Source organism: Barbus barbus, assembly GCF_936440315.1.
Source record: "Barbus barbus genome assembly, chromosome: 13".
NCBI classification, from domain to species: Eukaryota; Metazoa; Chordata; class Actinopteri; order Cypriniformes; family Cyprinidae; genus Barbus; species Barbus barbus.
The window spans coordinates 30,041,839-30,061,405 of record NC_136741.1 but is presented as its reverse complement, the minus strand read 5'-3'; the positions used below and the strand labels follow the sequence as shown (position 1 = coordinate 30,061,405).

Below are 19,567 nucleotides of genomic sequence, written 5' to 3'. Positions count from 1 at the left end.
AAGCGTCTTCCGTGCCACAACAATGATGGCCGCGCGCTGACTCTGACGCGTGACCACGCCTATGGTGTAGACGCGCATGCGCACAACCGATCAAAGACTTGTTTTGGAATTCAGGAAGCGACGATTCATCGAGCTCGCGAACTTTGACAAACTGTGTTTTTCTTTCTGATTACTTCATTGTTTCGTGCCGTTAAGCCGGTTATTCTCGATGCATATCTGTAGTCAAGTTTAAAGGGTCTGATTTAGCTCGCCTGCTATCTAACTGCATTGAGTTGCTGTCAGGTGAAGTGCACACTTATCGATCAGCATCAAGAAGCCCCTGGAGCCTTTCCATCGATCTTCATCGATCCGCTGAGGATATATTGATTGTGACTGATGGGGGCCCAGAGGAGTGAGGGACGCAGAGACTGGCTCCAGCAGGATTTCACCGAGCAGCAGGTCCAGACAGTGGTGAGTCAAACTCGTGTCATCATCTTCATCCATGCACCATAACTGAACATGCACCTTTTATAGGTCATATTTCACCCACAAATATAGAAAACATATTGTGCACAAAGAAAATTAATCTTGTTTTTAGGGCAATTAACATTTTTTGCATTGTGAGATCTTTTTTTTTTTTTACAATTAAACACTTAAATTATTATTACAGTTATGTTTTATTTATTTTATACATTTTTAGGAACTGTATAGCTATGTGTGTAATTATATATTGTAGTCAAATCATCCAATTGCATGCATAAACTTGCAATCATCAATTATTTATTAATCATGCAAGAGGGCTGTCCTGGTTGAATATTGATTGTTGCATCCTTTTTTATGGCCATTTACTTTTTATGATGTTTTTCCGAATGGCAGAATCCCTGGAACATCATGATCAAACACAGACAGGTGCATCGCAGAGGACGGCGCTCGCAGATGGCGGTTAGGTAAGTCCAGTAATGGGTGTTTTAAGATGAAGTGCATCATTTGTTTTCATTGTTAAACTACTTTGTCTTATCACAGGATAATGTGGTTCTTTCAAAACATCATTGTGTTTGATTGAGCATTGTGTGTAGTTATACAGACCCTGTGATTTCCATGGATCTTCTGCGGACCGTTCTGCAGCCCAGCTTCAATGAAGACATCCGTGCTGTGTTCAGAAAATATATGAAGGTGATTGATCGATCGTGTTATTATTTTGGGACTGGTTGTGTGTGATTAAATCGCTCTGTTCATGTGTTTTTTTACAGTTTTTTGAGAAGGCGGCCAGTAATGTGAAAGAAAATGTTGGAGGAGATGTCCAGCCTGACCAGCTTATCAGAGACGCTTGCAGAAACTGCCTGGAACACGTAAAACATGATTCATGCACATTTTCACTAATATATATATGCTCAAATTAGTGGTCATTTAAATTATGAGTTGATAATATTCTGTTTCTGTTTTAGGCAAAGCAGCTCTTTCCTGATACAGAGAAAACAGCTCCGAAACCCAGTGTTGACCCAACAGCGAAGGTAAAGGTTATCCAAATTGAGAGTTTAATTTCTTATGTTAATTAATCTATGAAAACCTGCACACTTACCTGAAAAACTATAAATGTATGTGGAATTTTAGAAGACATTTTTGACTTCGTTCTTTGTTTTATTTATCTTTTATTTCTTATCGATTTTCATTTCGCAGCGTGCACGGCAGCCAGACGACACCTCTGGCCAGAGAGACAGTCCCATCCCTAAAAAGGTTAAAGAAATTACTTCTTTGGAAATATTTTTGCAATTTAAAATTAAATGTAATATACTGTAAAGTGTAATTTATTCCTGTGATCAGAGCTGTATTTTCAGCATCATTACTCCAGTCTTCAGTGTCACATGATCTTCAGAAATCATTCTGATATGCTGAAAAACATTTCTGATTATTATCAATGTTGAAAACAGTTGTGCTGCTTCAAATGTAAGTGGAAACTGTGATGGAAAGTTCAAATGAACAGCATTTATTTAAAATATTTTATAACGTTGTAAATGGCGTTATTACATTCTTGGTGAATAATTTCTTTAAAAAAAATCTTTCTGTATATCTCAAAAGCCAGATTGCTGTTGTTTTTAACACCAACAACTATAAAAATGTAATGTTTGTTTATTAATGTTTATTTTCAGAGGAAAGGTCGCCCCCCAGGTACTGTTGTACAGTATGACAGACCGGCCACATACAACACTGCGTAAGTGTCCTTATGTTTTCTTTATCTGATGTCTCCACATCTTACAAATTTATGTTTTTTAATTTTTAAAACATCCTCCACAGAGCAAAACTCAAAATATCTGAGCCAATAAAGCGAGACGGACCTAAGGTATGTGCATTTGGATTAAAATAGCATAATACTCATATGTTTATATGATATTAATGTGAGTGTGTTGATATCTGTATAGTGGGACCCATCCAGACTGACTGAGAGCAGCACATTCGTTCTGGGGTCCAGGGCAAATAAGTAAGTGTACAGAGGTTTGCTCAAATTATATTATATTGTATATTTCACAATAGCTGATGTATACGATCAACAAGTATTGATATCATTTCAGGGCTTTGGGAATGGGCGGTACAAGAGGAAGAATCTACATCAAACATGCAGAGCTCTTCAAGGTACTTTTAGTCTTTTTCTGAGCATTCATTAAACTTTTTCTGTGTTCATGTGGAGGTAATATCTCTTTTGTCTCAGTATGCCGCAGATGCTCAGGACAAACACTGGCTTTCAGAAAGACAGCACATGAGAGCCACCGGTGGAAAGATGGTGAGGACATTCTAAACATGGAATAATTCACCACAAAATTAAAATATGCTGACATTTTTTTTTAGCCTAAGGCCATCCAAGATTTAGATGAGTTTGTTTCTTCACCTGAACAGATTTGGAGAAATGTAGCATTGCATCACTTGCTCACCAATGGATGCTCTGCAGTGAATGGGTGCCGTCAGAATGAGAGTCTGATAAAAACATCACAATAATCCACACCACTCCAGTCCATCAGTTAACATCTTGAGAAGACAAAAGCTGCATGTTTGTAAGAAACAAATATGTGACACTGGAAACACAACCAGTCTTTTTTCGAAATTGAGATTTGTACATCATCTGAAAGCTGAATAAATAAGATTTCCATTGATGTATGGTTTGTTATGATAGGACAATATTTGGCTGAGATGCAGCTATTTGAAAATCTGGAATCTGAGGGTGCAAAAAAATCTAAATATTGAGAAAATCGCCTTTAAAGTTGTTCAAATTAAGTTCTTAGCAATGCATATTACTAATCATAAATTAAGTTTTGATATATTTATGGTAGGAAATTTACTAAATATCTTCATGGAACATGATTTTTACTTAATATCCTCATGATTTTTGGCAAAAAAGGTCATTTTGACCCATACAATGTATTTTTGGCTATTGCTACAAATATACCCCAGCGACTTAAGACTGGTTTTGTGCTCCAGGGTCACATATGTCTTTGAGACAGTTTTAACTCAAAACTTTGTTTCTGGCCAAAATAGGAGTCCCTTATCCATAATATTGCTTCCTCCATTGAAAAAGTCATCTGGTCTGAATCAGGAGAGAAATATGCACAGATCAAGCAACATTTACAACAAAAACAGTTCTAAATAAATATGTTTGTGGATTTTGATGTGAGAGGACACAATAGGAGACAACAGGACTTTTGCACTGGAGGAAACGTTATTATAGATTACGGCCAGAAGAGAGGTTTAAAGCTAAAACGTCTTAATGATGGATCTGTTTCCTTCAAACATGCAGCTTTTGGCTTCTCCAGATGTTAACTGATGGACTGGAGTGGTGTGGATTATTGTAGTGTTTTTATCAGCTGTTTGGATTCTCATTCTGACGGCACCCATTCACTGAAGAGGATCCATTGGTGAGCATTAAAGCATTGTAAGTATTAAATTACAATTGGTCCTCATCTTATTTAAACTGTTTTTGTTCTCAGGCCTATCTGCTAATAGAAGAGGATATTCTTGATCTGGCCCGAAGTGAAGACTACAAGTAACTAAACATTATAAAACATATGAAAGACCGATGAATGAATTTTACGGACAACATGCATCATGAAATTGTCTTTGAATCTTAGGGATTGTCCTGATCTGAAGCTGGATGAATTGAAACCATTTCTAGTGCCAATATGGATGGTGGAGAAGATGCAGAAGGCAATGGATGCACAGAAAACAGAAAGTGATCTTGTCATATAGTGCCAGGCAAGTCGTTGGACCACGGACACTCTTGAGTGTGACCAATTTAACATAACTGTAACTTTTTGTTGTTTATTTTTGTTTGTGCGACGTTCACAGTAGACCCAGGCATTATGATCAAGTTGCCCAGAAATCGTGTTGGAGGTTTACTTGGCAAATCAAAACTCCACATTTCATCTCACATGCTATTGTCTAAACTGGTCTAGAACTGATTTATTTTTTCTGTCAACAAATGTGTGCTTTTGTCATGACTTGAATATCTAATGAGGCACATATAGAGCCTTAATGATTTATTTTTTATTTTTTAAATACTGTGGTTAATGGTCATTTTGTGTGTTTCCCATGATTCTGTGTCCTATTTTTTTAAACAAATTAATTTTATGAATGGGCATATCTGCGTTAAAATTGAATTTTAGTTATTTTAATTTCCTTTTTAAATATATTGCATTGCTCTAAAAAAACAAAAAAGCTTCCTTGCACTATAGAGCCCTGATGTTTTTACCTTATAGTGTCTTTTGTAACTTAAATGTTTTTGTTTTTAAATGAACTGAAATGTTTTAATTGACTGATTTTATAGCTTATTAAAAAAGTATGTGGGGGTGTAATTTAAATTATTTTCTAAATGAATTTCATACCTGTTACACTCACCTAATGTCTGTTATAATTGAAAATGTAGAACAGTTTATTAATGCATGCAAATATATTTACCAATAAACAGTTTTGTGCTAAATGGTGTTTTTGAATGAATCCGCGAAATAAAACCAGTTCATTTGATGCGTGACTCAAACACATCAACGGTTATAGACACGCCCACCTGGCCGTATTACCCAATCAAATCAAATGTTTTGTGCCCAGCATCAGTGCTGATTGGTTGCTAAGCATTCGCTTTGTTCGTAATCTGCGCTTCTGATTGGTTGAACTGAAGGTAAGGCGGAGAACCTAAGTTTAAACAGAGGGGCGGGATGTGATTTAACGATCAGTTAGTGTCGACTGCACTGAACATAGCCGGTAATCATACGACTCGTTTAAATAATGCTGCTTTTAATGTGTATATGTTTTATTGTTATGTTACGGTATAGTTGATTTGGTTATATAAGTGTATTCGCTCGTTGATATTTCAGCTTTAGATAACAGACGTGTTTTTAAATCGTTGTACGTCGGTTTTTATCACTGGCTGTTATATTTTGACTAAGTTAGGCCTATAGCCGTTTACCTCACACCCGAATTCAGTTATGCTAGTTCTTAAAAACCGAATTCAGTTATGCTAGTTCTTAAAAACCGAATTCGTTTCAGCCTCCCGTTTCCATTCAACTCGATTCGGTTTCCAGTTAGTTAGTTTAGCCAGGTTGACGTGAAGAAGCTCACTAACGTAAACGATCTTTGTGTGTCGTAAACGGCTTTGACTGGTGTAACGTTAGATGTGCGCGTTTTAACAAGTGTTTTTCCTCCTGTCTTCATCTTAGATCCGACGCGATGGCCTCTCAGAACATGGACCCCGCAGCAGCCTCGTCCACAGCAGCGCTGAAGGGCAGCGAGACGAGCGTAAGCGTGTCCAAAGGATCCGTCACTAAAAGGTTTGATTGTTGCTGATATTCCCTTTAACTCTTCTGCAACCTTATGGACTTTTTTTTATATATATAATTTTGCATGTGTTAATGATAACTGCATACATTTTGGCTCAAGTGTGTAATTTTAATATTCCACCCCCATTTCCTTTAATAAATCTATTTTACACTAGGTACTCGAAATTGTTCCTCTCAGGACTTTTAGACAAAAATGTCCCCATTGAAACTAGGGGTGGGCTAAAGTCATATCACGGTATTTTCCACTGTCCAGATGATATCGATATTATATCGCGGTATGAGGGAAAAAATTGGAATCGCATTTTAGTAGACCTTAGTTAAATTACAGGCAAAATATGTTAATCTTATATAACTAGAAAAAGACATGATATCAAGATCTATAGAAATAGAATGGTGTGACTTTAGATGTGTGAAATTGCGCAGGTGTCTTATGTAGCATAAAAGGAAAACCGCAAATGTACTGAAAGCTGCTGCGCTTATGAACACGGAGGTAAGAGAAAAAGAAAATGCCATCTAAAGTTTTCTGAAGCGAGTTCCCTTCAGATAATCGTTCATATTTATCCCCTGTCCCCAATTTACTTCTATTTTTCTTCCTATATTTCGAGCGTTGTGGACCGTGATCTTGCACTGCCTGCTCCAGTCTCTGTCCTGTGTTAACGGCCGTTTACAGACTTACTAATAATACCACACAAATTACATTTTGGGAAGTTATTGTAATCCGGTTTGTGTGCTGTTCCGAAAAGCCGATCGTGTGTTTGGAGCAAAAACTATCCGATTCTGATTTATGTCTGATCAAGCGGGGCATCTACACAGTAACAACCGCGGGGAACAAAATCTTTGTTTGTCCTTCCAGTGAAATCCATGAGTATGTAACGGTATCCACGGTATAGCAAAATCCATATCATGGCATAACATCATATAGCGCCCACCCCTAATTGAAACCCATTAAAACTGCTATTTTTAATCGCAGTACCTTTTAACTGCAAAATGATACAATTTTGTTAATAGGCTTTCATTCTGTTGCAAGGCTTCAAATTTTTTTTACTATTATTATTTTTTTTTACCATATGGTGCAATTTTTTTTCAGGTTTGGTCTATAAAGCAAATACTCGCTTTATTCCTGTTTTCTGCTTCTGCATATTATAGAGCCAATTGGATGAATAATGGAGCTATAATTGTGTGGGTGTATTATTTGAGAAATTCTACTGTAAATCACAAATCCAAGCACTGTGTGCACCAGCAGAGTTTTGCTAGCATCTAATGGGGAAAATTTGGTACAGGGCCCAAACAAAATTTGACACGGCTTTTTTTTTTTTTGCACAAGGATTCAATATACTGAACGCTTCTATGTGCTACACACTGACCGTTCTCATAAAGAGATACGTGTAGGATTCCTACTTGGATTTATTTCTTCATAACTTGAAATAAATTCTAATGGAATCGTATAATATGCTTCTGTAACAACAACAGTTCCTACAGGCTTGTTTATTCTTAGTTTCGGTTTGGAAAGTGTATTCTTAATCAGAACAGTATTTGTATTGAAATGCTGTGTACTGCACTGGAATTAAACCAGATCAAGTGAGCAAGAGTCCTGCTCATTTGTGTCCGTACTGTTTATTGAATTTGTAATAAAGGCAGAATCGCAAGAAGTTCGTACTGAGTAACTTATGTTTGAGATATAATTAGTTTCCGCGCCCCTCCCCCCCTAATACAGTCAACCAAAATTGTTCCAAAAATATTCAGACTTGGCATGTAATCAAGCAATGCGCAGATTCTCTTTCCATGTTACAGAAATAACCCTGGGGTTTATAAGATGTTGTAAAGTCCTTTAAATGTGTTGTGATATCCAACAAAGACATTTGTAATTGAGAGCTAGAAAGTACTATAGTTTGAATGGAAGTCCATTAGGACGTTTTGTGCCTAGCGAGCACTAGTTTCTCTGTTTCACTGAGGTTAATACAGATGCCAAAATTAATGTAAAAATGCCATTCATTTTGGTATCTGAAATGACACAAACTGGCATTTTAAAATCTTTTCTCTTTTTAATTTTTGTGCTTGCATTTTGTATTTTTTCATTCACGTTTATTTTTAATGTCTCCCCTTTTCCTCTGTAGGCTTCAGCAAGAGCTGATGACACTAATGGTGAGAACCTTTTATACAGATGATATTTTGTTTGGTTTTCTTTTAACTGTAGTTTAACTCGGTGCTTTGTTAAATGCAGATGTCAGGAGACAAGGGCATTTCAGCGTTTCCAGAGTCTGACAATCTCTTCAAATGGATTGGCACAATAGATGGAGCTCAAGGAACGGTAGGAACAACTGTTGTTTTCTTCCACATGATGTCAGGAAATGGGTTTCTTACAACATACTAATCTAGATAATTTGAAGATTTTAGTTAAATCCATTTTTTTTTTTTTTTTTTCTCGGTCCCTGTTCAGGTTTATGAAGGTTTGAGGTACAAACTTTCACTGGAGTTTCCTAGCGGGTACCCCTACAACGCCCCTCGGGTGAAATTCATCACTGCTTGTTTCCACCCAAATGTTGATGAGAGTGGCTTCATCTGCCTAGACATTTTAAAGGACAAGTGGTCTGCACTATATGATGTCCGCTCCATTCTATTGTCCATTCAGAGTTTATTAGGAGGTAGGTTATGCTTTTGATATGAGTAATGCTTAGGAAAATTCTGAAACTTGTATAACTTGATTCATGAGTTGAAATTTGGCCATAACTTTCAGGATGTTTAATTGATATTAAACCACAATATAAAACCAGTTTTGTGACAATGATTATACCCTGATAAATGGAATACTGTTAATCAGATCTTAATTCATGTAAGGTCAACTACTTTCTCCTGGTATATAAATTTACGGTCTTGTCTGGATCATTGTACTCATGATTTTTTGTTTTTAGAACCCAACAATGATAGTCCAATGAACTCTACAGCTGCTGAACTATGGGATGACCAGGAAGGTAATTGATCATGCCAGAGTCAAGCAGTTGTTTGAAACTGCAGTATATTTAGAGAATGGTTTCTCTTTCAGTGTTTCGGTAAATTATGCTTCTAACGCATTTCTAATCACTTTTGTTGCAGCCTTCAAAGCCCATTTGCACGCATCCTACAAGAACTGACCACGAACATTCAAATCTGCCTCTTGTTTTATCTGTCTGTTTTCTTGTTCATAATAATGTAAATTTTCTGTAATGGGTCTGTGTATATTATTTCTATGTTGTATTAAGCTTGCCTGAATAAAATGCTGATTGAGTTTGAGTTTGTCCCTAATTATTGGAGTAAATGGAGGGGAAGTAAGACCAGAATGTTACAAAAAAAAAAAAAGGCAATTTAAGAATATAAAGGCTTTGCAGTGCACAACTGATCAGGCAAGAATATAGTTTGAAAAATGTTCTGTATTGAATTTAAAGGTTTACAGGGTATAATGGTCAACAATTGTAACTGCTTGCAGAATGCATGTCTCAATTTCAAAACTTCTGTTTAACCCAGTTCCAGAACCTAGCTAAGCAAACATAGTAGACAGCCTACTTTGCAGTTGTGGTGATTGCAACAGCCTGTATTATTTTGAGACACCACCTCCACTTCCATTATGTCCTCCAAGCTTTCGTCCTCTTCTTGCCCACCATCTTGGGTCGAAACGCCTTCTACCCAGGCTTCTTGTGTGGGTTCAACAGACCACAGTGGAACATTAACTCTTTGAAGCATTTCTTCAAGCAGAACATCAATCTCCACTATGTGATTCTTCAGGTCTGGGCTTACAGTCTCCTCTACTGATAACCATGGGGTTTGCACCATGGCTGCCCGAGCTGCTACTTCTGACATTCCACCTGCATAACCTGTGTTGACAAGGGCTTGTCGATCTTTGCGCTGGGTCAGAGGGAATATTTCTCGCAAGACTTTGACCTTCTTTAGGTCCTGCTGGAAGTTTTCCAAGCTGGACAAGAAGATCACCCAAAGTCGTTCAACCTGTTCTTTGTCCTCTTGTCCTTGCTCCATTTCTATCAGCAGGCTTAGCAGCCTCCGGTGAAGCCCTGAAACATGAGTCGATCAAGTCAACTCTCAACAGTTTGAAAGTGGCGTAATTGAATATGGCCAGCCGTTAGTTTTTGCAGTGCAGAAAATAATTGAAAGGGCAATGTAAAATTTCTGCACCACTAGCATCACCAAACTGTTTCCTGCTTGTCTTCTGTTTCTACTTGTCCAGTCTTACCTGAGCATATTTTATGAGCTACTGCCCTGGTTTCCTCCAGCTCCTCTCTAAGGAAGCTCCCATCCATGTTGCTCCCCAAGGAGGTGGCCATTTGCTGGAAGCAGGCTGTCACTTTGCTCAGGGCGGCCTGTGCCCACTCGCATTCATTCACCTGCCTCTTTCTGGTTTGGATCTCCACCACTGACTGCCTCCAGCGATTCATTACCACTCATGTGGTGAACGACCTAAACTTATGCAGAATATTTAAGTTATTGTTGGTCTCAATATCAGAATTGGTCTGGCCTATTCTGAACTAAAATATTTAAAATGATAAATGGCGTAGATTTGGCCTTAACTAGATTGTGAAATGTTTTAATTTGTAAATCGTGCGGTTTAATTTTTTTCGATCGAATCCCAATTAAAACGAATAGACCATAACCATTTAGTTTGCTTGAACACAGAAATTATTTGCCGCCTTCATTAGCCCGGTTTATTAAAGTTGTCTTTTAAGAAAGGTCGCACCACTTTGAAACACATTTTATTTTGCCTTATTTCTGAAATAATTTAATGTGATAATGTTCAATTTAAAGGCTACACCCATTTCCATTTGTATGCTAACAATTTTATGAAAGAAAAAAAGCCACTTACTTGTAACTGAGCTTCAAAGAAATGTTTTATTTCATAGCCTTCGGAAACTTGCGAGTTGTTTTGACAGTCCTGCTTCTCAGCGTGATTACATCCGTTGGAGACACTTCTGCCAACCTCCTTGTATTTGTACGCTCACCTATGTTATTTTTTCCAAAGCTTTTATAAAGGCCGGTCTTCAGGGACACTTGCTAAAATTAGGCCCAAACCTTGCAGTCCATGCTCCCAGAATTCCTTGCGCTGTAGATCATTATGTTAAAGTTCTTTCTTTCTCAGAAACGCATGCAGTGTTGGGAGGACAAGGTTTGCGATCAAGAGATCTATGCATAATGAATTTCTATGAGCGCTTGTGGGAGTGTGTGTGTGTAATAATGTGTGTGCTGTGCTGTGCACAGTGGTTTATGTGAAGTTAATTGTCCACGGGGAGAGTGGTATGGTATTGTGGAGGAACAGACGGGGATCCTTTATTGACTCCCTTGTGGTTACTTGGGCTTGTTTGAAAGCTGTGTGTCGCTTGATGCAACACGTATGCTCCCATGGGTCAAATCTCCTGAGCAACACCAGTAATATTAGCTCATTCAGTTAGCAAAACAGCAAAGCTGTAATAGGCACTGACATAATTCCTCAGTCATAATTATAATCAGCTTCATACACACAAAATTGTGATGTAGAAGAGTATTCCTTTTATATTAAGTATGATTCATTAATGACTAAATTCATTACATTTTAGGATGCCAATTGCAATGAAAATCCAATGTATGCTTTTGTCGTTGTCCTTTTTCAGAACTATCCACCTTTTTCCTAAGGAGCCTACTGTGTTTTAAATTATGGGAGGTACTTCCAAATAATTTAAAATCACAAGATTGCACTACAAACAATCCTTATTCATTATTTTGACTGCACTAAGAATCATTAATTTTCTCCCCAAATCCTTGTGTCTCTGTCCAGGCGTGTTTTCACACAGATGCAGTAAAATGTAATTGTTACGAAATATAGACATATTACTATAATGATATTTAACACATCTGTAATATTGCTGCGGATAGGAGCAGGATCTTTAGTTGAGTTATTCATGGTTTATTGAAAATAACTTGTTAATGCTTTTACACTTACAATTTTTATTTATCCAAGAAATTTTTACACTTTTAATGATCGATAGTTGAAGGGTGAGTAAAATAATGTGACCTCATTGTAACCAGTTTTTGCTTAATGCTTATTGATTGTTTACAGTGTAAACGGAAGTTACTCCCATAATTTGCGCAAAGCGTCATGGAACGTGGGAAAAATGTGGATCCTCAAAACAGTGTTCAAGTATGGTAAGTGTACTTCACGGTTTAATCTAGAGTTCTCTTAGATATGGAAGAATCTTTATTGAATATCTAACAGGTGGCTTTAAAGTATTTGTTCATTCTCATAGCAATGACACACATTCACTTATTTTACAAATACATTACAGCTTGGCCATTGACATGCCTTACAAAGGCAACTTGGAACGTCAACGAGAACATTGAGACAATGATAGAAATTATACCACAGATATTCAGAAGATAACAGAAAACAAACAAATTTGTCTAGTATTGTTGAACACATCCTGTGGTTTCCATATTAAAGTGTGGAAGGTCTTCATTCTCCGTTGAGTGTTATTTATATCACAGTTGTTGAAGACCCATTGGGTGAGCTAGAGACGATACAAAACCACAGCGATCTGATGCAGTCCAAAATCAATACAACCAGCTTGCATTGGTAATCAAGCTTTAACTGCTAAAGTCAAGTACAGTAGGCCCTGCATACAATGTGAAGTGAGTTACAAGGAGTTCACTGGTAGATGCTGGTATAATCTGGTGCAACAGAAAAAATGTGGTGTCTGGGATTAATAGATATGCATCAGTCATTTGGCTTTTGTCCTTTTACAGGTCTTGCTAGTCCAAAGATCAGCCCAAGGACCGACCATGGGGTGTTATGTGGCGATGGCCTCCATGATCTCATGGCACAGACATTGGCAGAAGCCGTAGAACACGCAAAGGACCAGGGTGGAGGGCACCAGGCTGACCAAGATCACTCCCATCGTGAGCTGCTGGATCATCAGCAAGTAGATACCCAGTGGCAGCGAGCTAAAGTAGACCAGGCAGAGGAAACCCATTAGAAAGCGAGGAACCGAACGAGACGTCCAAGCCCGACACTTCTGCACGGGAAGGTGGCAAGGCAAGGAGTCCAAGCTGGCCGGCCGATACAAGCGCACCATGTTCAGCATACTCATAGAGTCCGAGGACTGCGACTCTCTAGGGACTTCCATGATTGTGATGACGAGGCAGTCGGAGGAGCTGTGGGCCTGCTCGCCTCCGCTTAGGCTGTTGGGCGTCAAAAGGACCTCACCGCAGGGTGTGGTGCCGCTCTTACGTGCCCGGTCCTGGTAAGTCAGAATAGCCAAAATGTTGCTGTCATCTTGAAGCAACCATATTTCCTCGTCAGGTACATGAGTCTCGTGGCGACAGAAGGGGCAGCTGATGATGCTCGGAGACGAGTCCAACTCCACCATCTTCTTTAGACATTTGGCACAGACTCGGTGCAAGCAGCTCAACACCTTGGGCTTGCGGGCTCGGGTGTCAAAGCGATTGTAGCAGATCTTGCACTCCAGTTCCTCCACCGTATAAATCACCGGTGCCTGGGAGCTCTCAGTCTCTGAGTCGGACTTCTGGCTCATCCTGAGAGATGGAGTGTGGCCACAGCCGAGAGGAGCGAAAGAGCCAGGAAGCAGGTGCAAATGTTCAAATTAAGCAAATTTTAATACGCTATAGGAGCACCACCTGAGCACTGTCCTTGGTAGCCCTTGTTTTTCTGCTTTGCGTTTGTTTTTCACCAACAAGGATTGCTTAAATTCATCTTTTCAAGAGCTTGCAGCATACAATGCTGATTAGAAGTCCACAAAAGCAAATTTGAGTCCTGATGGAAAGCTTAACATTGTACATATGTCCATGATAAGACAACCTAATGTATTTATGACAAGCAGATTATACTAAAACAAAAGAATACAGAAATTCATTGCATGCTAAATGAGGGTCTCCATTCACTGTCCGCACTCAATTAAAGAACTTACTTGGGTTTTTCCAGAATGGTTTAGAGAGCGACCAAATCAAATAGCCAAATAAAGAAATAAAGTTAGTTGACATCAGAGAGGTCAAAAAATATTCCATAGCAAACAACTGCCAGTTCCTCTGAAATCAGAGTCTGGAGACAGAGAGTGTTTTTGCCTTGTTATCCATAGCTGATTCTAGAATGAGGTGGAAGAATCGCAGATTCAGATAAAGTCAGCAGAATCATCCTGAATACTGCCAGATTTTTTCTTCCAGTAATGGCTACACTTGATTATGATCTTCAACTCTGAATGCTCTCATTGTCCCTCCAAGCACTTTGTTCATTCTGCAAAAAATTAGAGAAGAGACAGACTTATGTAGACAAGAATGTAATTGTTTGCAAAATGCGAAATGTTAACACTTTGCAGCAGATCTGAAGAACGCAAGAGGGAATAGCTTGATATCTGCACTTACCTTTCGTGAGTAAAACCCTTCTAGTGTCATTGAGCCAGCAGTGCTAAAAACCCTTTGCATTCATCAAGCCCTTCCTATCAGGTGTATAGATGTCAACATAGGGGTGGGCGTTTGTGATATAAAGCATGCACACCGCCGGCCAAAAACAGTTATTGTTGTTCCTCCCAATATTATAGTTAGTGGCTAGTTGTTGACTTTTTGATGTCAAATTCCTAAACTTTTATCCCCAACATTTGGTTACATCCTTGCATATGGCAAAAATGTATGTTTCATTGACTACTTTGCTAAAATAGTGGCTAAAGGACATCCTCATATGCACTAGCCATAGGCGTGGCAAGCCATTCAAGGCCAACGGAAGCCATATAAGTTGATTACAAATGTAATTAGCTCCTGTATTTCTTGATTCCCTGTGGACGTGACTCACTCCGATCTGAAAGAGAGGCAAACAAGTGATGCAAGTGGATGTTAACAAGAAAGCGGCAAACATGCAAATTTAATTTCCCACTACGAAACATTTAATTGTTTTTCCTCCTCTCTCTTTCCATGTCTCAAAGCGCAGGTTGTTCGAATTTGAAGCCGGTCTATAAATAGTATGCGTGCGGCGCTAGAGGATACAGCGTCCCCCCCCCCCCCCCCCCCACACACACACACAACCTTGATGACTGTGATGAGGACTGTCACACTCAACACACACACTCATGTCCAACAGTCGAGGACGCAGTGATGCGCTGAAATTATGACTTTGACATTGCATGGCAGCTTGTCTCTAAGGGTTCCTCAGCTCGGTCATGTAAATGGCAGCAGAGTCTGTTGAATAAAAGCCAGTTGGTCAAACCTGACATCCAAGATGAAGCGAGAGGAGTGAAGGTTAAAAGAACGCAACCGTCATACAGAATTTATTTGCCATTAAAACGGCAGCGAGTCAATACATGCTAAGGGCGCATCTACATTTAGCTGAGTAATCAATGCAGTTGCAGTGGAATATATTAACTGCATTATACTTGGCTGCAGACATGGTTGCAGTTTTCAGTGGCTTGTAAAAAAAGATCTTTATTCAGATGAAGAATGTTCTATTTATATGCAATTTGTGTGATGCTGAAATTCAGGGGCTGGGTCTGAATTTATCATCATGTTGGCCTTAAAAAAAAACATTGGCAAGGAAATTGAGCATGTGTAGCCTAGAATGAAAAACATATGCATCTGCCTAAATTATGGACCATGTCTTGCGAAATCTGTTAGAAACATGAAGAAAAAGAAATTACAGTTTTAAATGTTTATGACAATTTTCTCTATTTTTATATGTGAGGGGGAGACCTTATAGTAATTAAATAGCTTACAGTAATTAAAACGACCATTAAGAATAATGGGAATTAAAAAAAAAAAATCTCATTTAAGTAATGAGAAATATAAAGAAAAATGGGCTTAACTGTCATGAAAATCTCAATGCAAAAAATCCTACTGGTCTTAAAATAAGTTTAATTGTCTTTATACAAAATGTAATTTCTTAATTTGTTATTTTTCGGTAAAAGGAACATGTTTAGTGAGATACTCTCAATACTGAGGTCTGTAATGGAAAATCAATTTCTATTTACTTAAATCATTGTCCGTTCGGGTTATCTAAAGTGTCCTGTTTCTAAAATAATTGAATTTGAAAAGTGTCATCTTCTAGCTTGGGTGACCTGTAGTGCCAGTAACCGCAGGAGATGATTGCGTCTGTGTGTAGGCTATGTGTTTGTGTGAGAAGCGGAAATAAAGATGCAAGGGGCGTTCACAGGAAAACACCATCTGTGTCCTGGTGCTGTGGGTTACATAAATAATACCAGTTCACCTGCCTGCTCCAATGTTTACGTCAGCCTTTTGAGGAGCATGCAGGCCTTCTGAAATGCTTCTTATTTTCAGTGTTAGTTTGAACATTAGCTTGTTAAATTAATTACGCTCTCTAGGCTATATAATAACTCCATGTTAAGTTTAAATGGGTTAAAAAAAGGAATACTAATAATGATGCTCTGAATTTAGACCCTAGATGCATATGTTAATTATCACTGATAAGTCAAAAAAGTCAAACTGGTGGTTCCAGGCTAACAACTGATGTTTACAAACCACAGATGACTGAGTTCAGTTAGATAAAGCCTGTTTTTAAAAACAATAAACCGAAATAACCACGTAATAAAGTGCAATAACCTTTAGATAACGGACCACCCTCATGCCCACCAGCGTTCTCCTGGGATGTTCCTTGCATTGTTATGATGTTCAAATTGATGTTTCTTTTCCTCTTTTTCAGTTCTTAGGAAGCTTTTTTTGCACTAGTGCCACAAAATGCACATTAGATGTGTAATTGATGCTTAAGAATTACAGGGGTGTATCAGGACTGAAACTAAATTCTGCAGGAAGGAACAGATCTCCTTGCAAAGGACCATTTAAAACTGACAGAATGAGTCGATATTCTTTACCACTAGCAAAATTACAATCCAAACAGCATTTATTTCTGTAATGTGATGTATTTCCAAGTATGACTCTTATTCGGTTAGTTAAAAATGGACTTTTAACCATTTTATCCATCAGGAACCCTTTTGAAATGTCCCGGGCACACATTGGAGTCTGACTGGGACGTGGAAGATAAAGGTCAAGTTCATCCTCAAAAGCGTCTCTTCATATATCACTGGTAACAATTCTTCATATTTATTGTTGCTATTGTTTCAGTAAATGGCTATAAATGACTGTTAACTACTGGCAAGATTCTAGAAAGGCTATCTACAACAGTAATGGTAATCGTTATATTGGTGTGTGGCCTGGTGATGTCAGCCAAAAAGCTGTTTCATATGACTGACAACAAAGCAAATAATGTGAACTTCAAAATAAGATCTGGATTGTGTATTAAGAAAGTAATTTTGGCACCTAGTTCAACATCTTGACAGGAATGTGGTGTATTATCACTAAACGATGCACCTACGATTGATTTCTGTGCAAAACTAAAGAGACCGAATGCACAAAACAGGTAAATAAATCTATCAATTCATTTTGACCAGTAATTGAATTTCTTCCAGAACTGACAGTAACTCATCGCACCCAGCGGAGCTGTCCGGACATCAGCACTAAGTGGACCTTTGTCTTGACAACTGAACGGAAGGATATCAGCCTCTCCAGCAAAACAAGAAAGTGATGAAGATAAACTGCTATAGAAGCATTACAGATCCATTTTCAGACCAGTTCAATATGTTAAAAAAGCTTTAAAAAAAAATAACAAACAGTTGCTGTTAAATATAATGTGCAACTAGAGACAAGTCTGCAGATTTATCCAAATGTTTTTTCATTATCAATACAAATGAGTGTCTCTTTTAAAACCAGTTTCATTTTTGGACCAGAGCCTTATTTTCTTTCACTTCTGGTCATGCAGTAAAAAAAAGTGCTTGTTTTTGTTTTTTTGTAGTTTTTGTTCTTGATTTAGTGTGACAGCTCAGTGAAGATTTCACATGCGAGTTAGCCATTCTATTCGTTGAAGCGCAGGTATGAAACAGACCAATCCACACAGGTAACCAGTGGCCTAGTTTACAGCGACCCTGTCTGACTCCTGGAAGAAGGGGTACAGCTATATGTGGGCCTGGATTTGGAAGAGAGATATTTTCTAATGTCACTATAAGTCCTCAATGATCACCCCATCCTCAAGTGACCGCTGGGTTTTGCCAAGAAAAGCCATTTTGCAATTGGGAACATTGCCAAAGCTGAACACTGTTGCCATAAATAAGTATAATCGGGGTTGAGGTGCAAAGCACTTCTTAGAATCTGTCCATCTTTAGACGACTCTCGCATGTTTTTCATGAAAGCTAGAATTGGATCCTTTTGTGCAATTATTCTGCTTTTAAACATGCATTATAGTTTTAATATGTTTGTGTCTTGCATCTAGCACGGACTCTTTAAAGTGGCAGACTCCATTAATGATGGCGTTCAAGAGGCTTTTTAGTGAGGTAATTACAATGCATCCTCCACATAAGCATTATATAACATGCTAAGTCTCTCTCTCTCTCTCAGTTCTCTCAAGGACTGTATTCACAGTTCATTAGTGAGGAGTCTGATACGGCTAGATATCAATTCTTCAAATCATTCAAACAGCTCTTGACAAATCTATTTCTTTTATTACAGTATGCACAAATCAGTTATTAACCATTTTTAGGTTCAGATGCATTCTCAGAAAGAGTTTGACTAATTCTCAGTTAAAATATTGAGAGATATGTGCAATGCATTTAAATGATAAATGATGGGAAGACCTGTGCAAATTAATTACCTTTAATTACATGAGCTGTTTATAAAACCATTACCCTATATTAACGCTTCATATTAGGCTACTAATCACAGCAATCACCATTTTGCATCATTTATATACAAAAAAAACATTGACTAGCTGCTATTTTTAATATCCATCGCTGGTTTATATCCAACAGGTATTTTTTACATTCATCGATTCGGGTGGATTTTATTAGAGCAACAGAAGAACAACAAATGTACTGATATTATAATATACGATTTCTAGTTTTTGTATTAAACAAACACAAGTTACCTCACATGTTTGCCTTTGGAAAAAGAATGCTGGAGCGTTGAAAATGCATATAAACATTGATGCAAATGAATAATTTGAAGGTTTATATCATTAGCTGTAAATGACACTCACCCTCAGGTCTTGATTGCGGCTCGAAAACAGCCTCGTCCTTCCAGTCCAATATAAAACATCGACTATTACCGCCACATTTGCCTTTTCTCGTCGCTTTGTGGTGAGTCACAGTCAATGTTTAGGTCCCATCTGCTGCATCCTCCTCATTGCGGTGATGCTCCAGCATCAGAAGCTGCTCCTCAGTGGTTGCTGTGGCAACAGGAGCCAGCGCGAGCTCCACTGAACTCTTGCTTTATTAAATCAGTTAACATGCAAAAACAACTAGATTACAACCTGGCATAAAAGCATATTGTTAGGCTAACAGCACTGACCCTCGAAGCATGCACCTGTGAAATAAAAAAGAGAAAGATGGTGGCATCTGCAAGAAAATAAGCTGTGGGTGCATGGGGGTGTAACATTAAACAAAACAGGAAATAAATTAATTTTTATTTAAATTAAAATGCATATTTATTTAAAGTGGCTCAGTCTTCTCGAATTGCACATGACTAATAATTATAGATTATTTAATAGGTTAATTTGTAATTGATTTTTGGAGGTTAGAATCGTTTAAATGATTGAAATGCACTCATTCTGATGAAAGAAACGCTGTGAAAGGTCAGTCCAGCAGATGGAGCCATTGTTATTGTTAACACAGACCTTTATAAGATGGACAGGTGTTCATTTACTGTAAAACAAACACACCTGTTATTATAAACACATCCTTTAAGAGTCTGAAAGATAG

The 19,567-nt window shown here is 38.1% G+C and overlaps 4 protein-coding genes across 4 annotated transcripts; 2 read left to right on the top strand and 2 right to left on the bottom strand.

Annotated features, from left to right (window-relative positions):
* The first annotated feature begins 88 nt into the window (after positions 1 to 88).
* On the top strand, positions 89 to 4,939 carry LOC306879493 (deoxynucleotidyltransferase terminal-interacting protein 1-like). Its single transcript, XM_079432481.1, has 14 exons — positions 89 to 450; positions 856 to 926; positions 1,056 to 1,152; positions 1,230 to 1,328; positions 1,425 to 1,490; positions 1,657 to 1,713; positions 2,127 to 2,188; positions 2,272 to 2,317; positions 2,397 to 2,455; positions 2,547 to 2,607; positions 2,684 to 2,755; positions 3,954 to 4,009; positions 4,095 to 4,218; positions 4,312 to 4,939. Exons 1-13 carry the CDS (start codon positions 376 to 378, stop codon positions 4,210 to 4,212), a joined length of 939 nt encoding a protein of 312 aa, XP_079288607.1. The 5' UTR covers positions 89 to 375; the 3' UTR covers positions 4,213 to 4,218; positions 4,312 to 4,939.
* Positions 4,940 to 5,144: 205 nt separating this feature from the next.
* On the top strand, positions 5,145 to 9,062 carry LOC306879494 (ubiquitin-conjugating enzyme E2 C-like). Its single transcript, XM_079432482.1, has 7 exons — positions 5,145 to 5,220; positions 5,676 to 5,786; positions 7,910 to 7,937; positions 8,017 to 8,103; positions 8,233 to 8,437; positions 8,705 to 8,764; positions 8,886 to 9,062. The coding sequence occupies exons 2-7, from the start codon at positions 5,686 to 5,688 to the stop codon at positions 8,921 to 8,923; spliced, it is 519 nt and encodes a 172-aa protein (XP_079288608.1). The 5' UTR covers positions 5,145 to 5,220; positions 5,676 to 5,685; the 3' UTR covers positions 8,924 to 9,062.
* A 240-nt stretch (positions 9,063 to 9,302) lies between these two features.
* LOC306878914 (regulator of G-protein signaling 9-binding protein) lies at positions 9,303 to 10,216 on the bottom strand (the record flags this gene model as incomplete). Its single annotated transcript, XM_079431511.1, has 2 exons — positions 9,303 to 9,835; positions 10,015 to 10,216. 2 exons carry the CDS (start codon positions 10,214 to 10,216, stop codon positions 9,303 to 9,305), a joined length of 735 nt encoding a protein of 244 aa, XP_079287637.1.
* Positions 10,217 to 11,990: 1,774 nt separating this feature from the next.
* Positions 11,991 to 19,013, bottom strand: LOC306879722 (E3 ubiquitin-protein ligase RNF182-like). The gene is made up of 2 exons (XM_079432869.1): positions 18,847 to 19,013; positions 11,991 to 14,055 (listed from the first exon to the last, which is right to left on the bottom strand). Exon 2 carries the CDS (start codon positions 13,337 to 13,339, stop codon positions 12,596 to 12,598), a length of 744 nt encoding a protein of 247 aa, XP_079288995.1. The 5' UTR covers positions 13,340 to 14,055; positions 18,847 to 19,013; the 3' UTR covers positions 11,991 to 12,595.
* Between the last annotated feature and the right edge of the window lie 554 nt (positions 19,014 to 19,567).

Excerpts from the sequence above, each read along its gene's own strand:
- LOC306879493 (XM_079432481.1), top strand. The coding sequence starts at position 376 with ATGGGGGCCCAGAGGAGTGAGGGACGCAGAGACTGGCTCCAGCAGGAT. Across the intron at positions 927-1,055 it reads CGCTCGCAGATGGCGGTTAG|TTATACAGACCCTGTGATTT; the intron begins GTAAGTCCAGTA and ends CATTGTGTGTAG. Across the intron at positions 2,189-2,271 it reads CCGGCCACATACAACACTGC|AGCAAAACTCAAAATATCTG; the intron begins GTAAGTGTCCTT and ends CATCCTCCACAG.
- LOC306879494 (XM_079432482.1), top strand. The coding sequence starts at position 5,686 with ATGGCCTCTCAGAACATGGACCCCGCAGCAGCCTCGTCCACAGCAGCG. Across the intron at positions 5,787-7,909 it reads AAAGGATCCGTCACTAAAAG|GCTTCAGCAAGAGCTGATGA; the intron begins GTTTGATTGTTG and ends TTTCCTCTGTAG. Across the intron at positions 7,938-8,016 it reads AAGAGCTGATGACACTAATG|ATGTCAGGAGACAAGGGCAT; the intron begins GTGAGAACCTTT and ends TGTTAAATGCAG.
- LOC306879722 (XM_079432869.1), bottom strand. The coding sequence starts at position 13,339 with ATGAGCCAGAAGTCCGACTCAGAGACTGAGAGCTCCCAGGCACCGGTG.